This window comes from Schistocerca gregaria, chromosome X (assembly GCF_023897955.1).
Source record: "Schistocerca gregaria isolate iqSchGreg1 chromosome X, iqSchGreg1.2, whole genome shotgun sequence".
In the NCBI taxonomy this organism is placed as follows: Eukaryota; Metazoa; Arthropoda; class Insecta; order Orthoptera; family Acrididae; genus Schistocerca; species Schistocerca gregaria.
In genome coordinates, this window is record NC_064931.1 from 820,908,005 (window position 1) to 820,916,137 (window position 8,133).

Here is an 8,133-nt window from a genome sequence, read left to right on the forward strand (position 1 = left end):
GATTAAAACTGTGTGCCAGACTGAGACTCGAACTCAGGATCTTTGCCTTTCATGGGCAAGCATGACTCGTCCCCACAGCTTCAATTCTGCCAGTAGCTCATCTTGTACCTTCCAAACCTCACAGAAGTTCCTCTGCAAACCTTGCAGAACTAGCACTCCAGGAAGAAAGGATATTGTGGAGACATGGCTTGTCCACAGCTTGGGTATGTTCCCAGAATGAAATTTTCACTCTGCAGTAAAGTGTGCTTTGAGAGGGCACTTGACCACGAAAGGCAAAGGTTTGAGTTTTAATCTGCCAGGAGGTTTGAGCGGTGCTTCTGTCAGTCTGCCCGTCCGTTCTGAACCCAATGTGCTACTGTGTCATCATTTCAGCCATACTTGAATGCCTAGTTGACACCTGGCCAAACCGCTAACCCGTGATAGGGGTGCATATGAGTTAGATTGTCCGCCTCCTCCTACCTGATGTATCAACTGCAGTGCTGACCATGCCGCCACCTCTAAAGGTTTTTTCATGTATCTTGATGAATTGGCTGTCCAGGAGATCTGGGTAAAGGAAAAAATTTCTTACCCAGTCACTAGTCGCAAACCCTGCATTCTACCATCTGGCTCTTACAGTACTGTTATTTTTAAATCTCACTCTATGAAGGACATGGCCACACAGACATATGACCTCAAATTCAGCTCAGAGGACGTGAAATTGTCCAGTGTCATGGTAGCATCACAGTTCCCTCGTCCTGCTGTGCAGAAAGGCCATCAAACTCTGTCTCGAGGGGTGAGGTAATTTGCTACACAAACAGCATGCCGGAAAGGACAGGAGCAATAGTCCCATGAAGACTTAATGCATTCCTCCAGCCAACCAACACCTGAGTCTTCCTCTGCTTACCCGAAAGGCTCAAAGAAGTCCAACAAAGGCAAATGGTCTTCTCCATCGCCAACTCAAAGACCCTTTCTGATGGTGTCACCATGGGATACCTTTGCCCAGCCAACCTCCGTGTTGCTGGTGTGCACCACCAACCATTTTTTCTGCATTGGACTTAGTGAGACCGACAGCACAAAACAGCCGGTGCTTCTGTGGAGCTCGTGGAGTAGGATCCTCCTGCCTCTGTGCCCTGTAGCAGTGAGTCTTCACAGGCTCTGTCGTGGCAGCCTCTGATCTGACACCCCTCCATTTTCCTCATTGTGACTCTCCTCCAATAGAACATTTGTAGCCTTTGATCTAATAGAGGATTTACAGTTGCTTTTAGAATTACAGTGTCCACTTGTACTCTGCTTTTAGGAAACAAAATTGTATCCTCACAACCACGTGAAGCTTTTGCATTTCTTCCCGTTCAGTTTTGGCCCCCCACTCCCCCCTCGAGGTCAGCATTCAGTCTCATAGGGGAGTCATACTACTCATACAGGGTAATGTTCAGTCAACCCATCTCCCTGACTACCCATCTTAAAGCTGTACAGTCTGCCTTTTCCTTTCTCACTTGACCTTCCCCTTTTGTACTATTTATATCTCTCCATCATTAGATGTCACCAGGCAAACTTCCTCCAGCTTATTGGGCAGCTACCTCACCCATTTCCACCGCTTGGTGACTGTAATGTGCGCCATCCTGTTTGGAGTTCTTACAGAACCTGTCAGAGATGCTCTCTTGGCTGACCCCCTTAGTGAACTTACTCTTCTGCCGTATCACAGGAGCACCCACATTCCTTTCAGACTCCCTGCGCGTGCACACACACATTCCCATTTGGACCTAACCTTCTGCACTGCCCAGCTTGCACATTGTCTGGAGTGATTTGGTCTCTGACACATACTTGCACACCCATTTCCCGTGTGCTATCTGTTTGCCGACTTGTACCCCACCTGTGTGCACACCCAACTGACAGCTTACTAAGGCCAACTGGTGGGTTTATTCCTTTGTGGCGACCTTGGAATCAGATTTCCCCCACTTACGATGAAGAGATGGAATGTCTTACAAATGTTACCCTTACCACTGCAAAACATTCCATTCCTCGCACCACCTCTTCAGCAAGCCATAGCCTGGTCCCTTGGTGGACTAAAGCTTGCTATGATGCAATCTGCACATGGAGACATGCTCTCTGCGGTTTTAAGTCATTCCATGACAGCAAACAGCATTCATTATAAACAGATGGGTGCACAGCGTGGTTGTATCCTTTGTGATAGCAAAAAGCTGGCTGGATTTCATTTACTAGTTCTTTTAACTGTTCAAACACCCCCACCCCCGTCATGGTGGCTAACCTCTCTTGGTTCTCTTGGACCAAGATGCATTCCCCAGTTTCCAGTCTGACAGTAGCAGATGATGTCATTGTGGACCCTATTGCTACCTCAACACCTCGGGCTGCCATTTTGCAGAAATTTGGAGCTTTTCCCAATGTCACCCTGCCTTCCACCATTCAGAATGAGCAGAGACAGATCAGGCAATACCCTTCTCTTCTCAGAATTGAGAGTGCTACAATGTTGCCTTTACTGTGAGGGAGCTAGATCATGCTCTCACTTCATCCTGGTCCTCCGCCACAGGGCCAGACGCTGTGACATTCACATGTTGAAGCACCTTTCTCTTGCGGGCAAGCACTTTATCCTTCATCAATCGCATCTGGGAAGAGAGCCCATTTGTGAGATTCTGGCATGAAGTCGCTGTCATATCCAGTAAGGACAAAAACCTTCCTTCTAGCTACTGTCACATCTCCCTCACCAGCTTTGTTCGGAAGGTGATAGAACGTATGATTCATTCCCGGCTGGTAATGTGGCCCGAGTCTTGCAATTTACTAACCACTGCAGAGTATAGAATTAGAGCTCACTGTTCTGCTGTTCAATATCTCGTCCCTTTGTCCACCCAGGTCGTGAATGGTCTTTTGTGGAAATCCCAGACTGTGGCAGTGTTCCTTTATTTGGAGAAAGCCTAAGACACCTGCTGGAGGACTGGTATCCTCCATACTGTCTACACGTGGGGATTCTGTGGCCACCTGCCCCATTTCAGTGTTTTCAAGGCCCATGTGGGTTCTTCCTTGTTGGGCACATTTATCCAGGAAAATGCTGTGCTTTCGGGTTCTGGCCTGAGCATCATCCACTTTGCTATTACCATTAACCCTATAGTGACCTGTGTCTCACCAGGCATATCCGGCTCCCTTTTTGTTGACAATTTTGCCATCTATTGCAGTTATCCACAGATACCTCATAGTGGCATCTTCAGCAATGTGTCGATTGTCTTTACTCATCAAGCATTGACAGTGGATTTAGTTTTTTCCACTGTAGAAACGTGTTGTGTGTTGTGTGTTGTGTGAATTTCTGGTGGCACATGGGGTTTCTCACACCATCTTTACATCTTGGGCCTGTTCTTCTGTTCATCAAAATTATGAAATTCGTGGGGCTCATGCTCGATAAGAAACTTCCTTGGTCCTCCCATGTCTTACCTGGCAGCCCACTGTACACATTCCCTCAACATAATTGAGTCATCAATGATGCTTCCTTGGGTGCAGATTGCATCACCCCCCTCAGCTTGTTCCAGTCCCTGTCCATTCAAAACTACACTATGGGTGCTTTGTTTATGCATCTGCACATATGTCCCTCTTATGCTGTCCCTATACTATCCGCCATTGTGGCATCCGTTTTGTCACTGACACCATCTACACTAGTGTGGTCAAGCGTGTGATATATATATGTGTGCAGAAGCTGCCGAACTACCGCTGTCCTACATCAGTGACTGTCTCCGCAGGCAGTTCGTTTGCCGTTTGTCTGCCAGGTGTGGCCATCCATCCTATTCTTCCTTCTTTGATGACTCCTTTGATCTCCTGTATTGGTTGTGTCCATATTGTCTCTTACCTCCTGGAGTTCGCTTTCAATCCTTGCTCCAGCGGCTTAACTTCATGCCACTGGCAATGTTGCTTGATGGGTGTGAACCCTTCACCACCTTGGCTTCGTGTGGTGACCTGTGTTCACTGTGGCCTTCATTCACTTCCTAAGGACTCTACTCCAGCCTCGATCTATCGCCTTAGGTTTAATGACCTTCACATGGAACTTCACAATAGCACCTTTGTGTACACTGATGACTCTCGGGCTGACTCTGGTGTCGGATGTGCCTTCATCATTGAAGCTGACGTTTCTTGGTGCTTCTGGCACACTGCTCAATATTTACAGCTGAGATATTTGCTCTCTATCAGGCCACATAGTACATCAGACTAAACAGGCTTTTAAATTGTGTCCTCTGCTCACTTTCTCAGTACCCTTCAAAGCTTGTGTGTGCTGTACACTGCCCATCCCTTAGTACAATGGGTCCAGGAAAGCTGTCACTTGCTAACTCGTGCAGTTTTAGAAATTATGCTTGGAAAAAAAACCATAAATGACTCTCAAATGAAATGCACAGTTAGCAATTACAACAGTCTTAACTAGACTATGCTCGAAATGTCGCCATCGCTACACCAAACAGGATCCAGCGACAAGTGGCAGACTTCAATTTTCAGAGCGTGCCTGAAGATGAAGTTTGGCCACTACCCTTCTCATTATCTCATGCTGGTTAGAGTATCAGAGCTTGTGAAGATGCGACATGAGGCAGTGCAGAGATTTTTGACATTTGCCTATTGACTTGTGAGGCAGGTTAACGTCATAAAACTGACTAGTGCAAAGCATACTTCTGCAGAATGTGAGAATTAGGAAGCAGTTCGCAGTCCATGTCCCAATATGTTTAAACTACAGCGAGTGCTGGTTTACTTTTACCTCGACTACTCAGGTGTCCATACATAGTAATTGTGTGGAGTCAAAGGAATAATGAAATTGAGGCTTCTGATAAAAAGCCAACTGCAGATTGTGAAAGTGGAAAACAGTTTTTTTTCCTTCAACTGTTCATGCTGTATTGTGCATACATGCTTAGTAATGGGAAGGCAGGCTGAAACATGCTTTGTGAATTAACTTCCCTTATCAAAGTTGCAATTTTGGCATTTACTTGTTAAACACAAATCGTTCAATACAGTACTTGAAGGTTTTTACCCCTAGAAAATAGAACAAATTGTCATGTACAGTTTTGAAGCAGTTATCAAGAACTGCATCGTGTCCTCAAGAAATTCAAAGTTTAAGAATGCGAATTCAAATGCAGGATTCTATTAGTGTAGGCATAGGATGCGACATTCCTTTTAAGAGGATAGGGTTCAATATATCAGATGCACGATACTAAATCTTAATTGTAGCTTAACAAAACAAAAACTGTAATGTCAAATTTTTTGGTAAGCCATTGTAATCATTTCCTGTAAGATACTTGTCACATTGTGGATACCAAATAATATATATTGATAAGTAGCTTTAGAATTGTCTCAACAAATAGAAATGTTATTAAAAACAGTTGTGTGTGTGCTGTATAAGTGGTGGTCTTAATTGCATGCATTAACTAGACATTTGCGTATTTGTTACTTCTAACTGAAATCCTTTTGTATGAAAGGCATTGGTGTCTTCAGTTGGTTATTTACTTTTAATAAATATTAATACAAAACTTCTGTTATCTCAGTTCATTATAAAATGTTTTCTTTGAACATGTTGTGAATTTGGACCACAATTAAAATGAAGAGTCTCATTTATATTAATTATAGTAACATATCTGGTTTCACTGGTTTAAATCATCTTCATTTTTTCCATTTAGTTTTGAACATTTGTGTTTTTCAGTTCAGTGACCTCACTTTCAATACCTTCAGTGATTTTAAGTTCTTAGTTTCCTACCCTGAAAAGCTAATGGTCTGCAAATGTGAAAAGAATTATCACAACTCAGTTATAGGTAGTATTATGGCATAGTTGTGTAATTATATTAAATGCAGTGACACACTTCAGAAATTGTGCTTCTACAGGCAGAGAAGTTTATCAGATTTTAATGGCATCCTAAGGAGGCAAATTTCTGTGCATATCCACAAGAGAGCAAAATGACTGTTGGAGGTAAAAATAAGGACAAGACAACCAGTCACATGAATAAATACTAACTCGAAAGGTAGAGGTATTTCTTAGCAATATGGAACATATGTCCAGTGCATTCAGATCCCCGAGTTGTGTGTGTACATCCAAAGTAAAGGCACCAACACTCCTTTACATTACACTGCACTGTAGAATGAATTTCAACCTAGTTGATACTTCACTGCTTGGTCCTGCATATCAGCCCGCTTGTTTAGAAAGTATCAAACTTTCTCCTTCAGTTACTAAGTATAGTTTCATGTAAGTATGATACATATTTTACTATGTAAGGTGAACTGTTTGATACAGGTGAAGGGTCTCTCTCATTTGTTCCAGTGAACTTAGTTGATCTGCTTTTGTCACCTAACTTGAAAGAATTGTTGTTTATTTTTCAGTTTCCATACACTGACACACCTGAATGTAAGATTACCATGTACTTAATATTCTCCCTCCAAAGTGTTAGTAGTTTTGTGCCATGAAATTGTGATGTAGTCTTGAGTATCCAGAGTATTTCATACTTGCAAGTAATAAAATTATAACCATTACTGCTTGAATTTTTTTTTTTTCAATTCAGTAGTCTTGAAATAACAAAAGTACTGTAATTACCTCATTTTTCATTCCAGGAAATACAGTGACTTGACATCTGAAACATTATTAATTAACTTCATTGGTGTTGCTGTTGTGGTGTTTGCATGCCTGGTAATGTTTATTTTGACAGAGTCAAAATACAAACGCCAGCCACGACCAGAAGATGAAATACTTCTTGGCGGAGGTTATGAATAATCTGCAGTCAACATTTTCGTGGTTGGCCTAAACCTTGTGATATTTTCTGTTATGTAATTTTAAACGTACAGTGCTTGCTGTTGCATTCCATGTACTTAAGTTATTACTTTTTATATGTCTTTACCTCATTTTTATTTGTGTACTTTTTGACTATTGTATAACACATAGTATGAAAGTATAATACAGATGTTTGTCCTGTTTAGTTCTGTATAAACATTAAAGCAGAAATAAAACAGAGATAAAATGCTGTAGAAAAGTTTTTGTTGGACATGTAGTGCTCAGAATAGTCATTTTAAAAATACAAAATTGCTAAAATAAGTGGTTTGATAATAGATCATGTGTGAAACTACAGTTCCAATTGCAGAATTCAAATTCAGATCATGCTTGAAACATGATTACAGAAGATCCAATCAACCATTACCTGAAAGGAGTTGTTGCAGTTCTGGTGAGGCTGCATATTATTGAGAGGGGTGCATTATTCACTACTGTTGGCAAATTCCAATGAAACTGTTATGTTAAAGTGCACATGCATATTAAGACATATGCTCACTCTCACGTGTAAAAATTCCTGCAGTGTTAGAGCAGCACTTTTTTAAACTGAAGTAAGCTGATATTTTTGCTGAGGGAAGTGTCTCTAACAAAGAAACAAAATGAGGTATTAGAGACAGTTAGTGAACTGTTTGTTGATGTGGACTTCGACACTGTTGGTAAACCAGAGCATCACTTACGCAGTAGGACAATTCAAATACTTCCTATAATTGGATACAGATCAGCTGGCTATTTTTTTAGGGTGTTCTTTGCAGAGTGGGGAGTGGCCATACACATGAAAAGTGGCATTTCATTTACATCTGTTGATGTATCAAAGCAGTGCACTGAAAGTTATTGAATGTTGTGCAGGGGCAGCTGGATTCTGTAAAAATCACTTTTTAAAAAACGTGCATATTAACCCTTTCTGTGCTCGGATAGCAACAACTTATCACTGTTATGCATTAGATAAAATTACCTGTAAATACTTTAATTCTGTTAAAGTTCAAAAGTTCTTGGTTCATTTCATAGAAAGCATATGCGCGTGCACATTTGTAGGAACACAAAATAGAATTAAAAACATATTTAAAAACGTTAATCTACTGGCAACAAACAACTTAAACTTATTTTAAGAAAAGTGTGACATGAAATTTGTAGTGCACATATCTTTAGAGAAGAAATATAATGCTTTTCTCAATATATTTGTCGTGCTCTTTGAAAATTGCCATCCATTAAAATGTTTAAGATAGGGTACTGGCACTAACAGGCAATGTGGGTGGCTGACTAATGGGGACAAGACTATGATTTATAACAAAGTGGGAATTATATCAAAAATTTAGGGGTAGTAACAACTGAACTGCAATAGGTCATAACAAAGCAGAACAAGGTGCTTTAAA

General features: G+C 41.4%; 1 protein-coding gene across 2 annotated transcripts in view; it reads left to right on the forward strand.

Moving 5' to 3' along the window:
• Positions 1-6,971, forward strand: part of LOC126299017 (transmembrane ascorbate-dependent reductase CYB561) — a 46,813-nt gene extending 39,842 nt beyond the window's left edge. The window contains exon 5 of one of the 2 annotated variants that reach the window (XM_049990652.1): positions 6,553-6,971. In XM_049990652.1, the coding sequence (XP_049846609.1) occupies positions 6,553-6,712 (160 nt within the window). In that variant the 3' untranslated portion in view covers positions 6,713-6,971. Of the gene's footprint in view, positions 1-5,832; positions 6,170-6,552 lie in introns of those variants that run through there. The other variant, XM_049990653.1, reaches the window with a different exon arrangement.
• Positions 6,972-8,133: the final 1,162 nt, after the last annotated feature.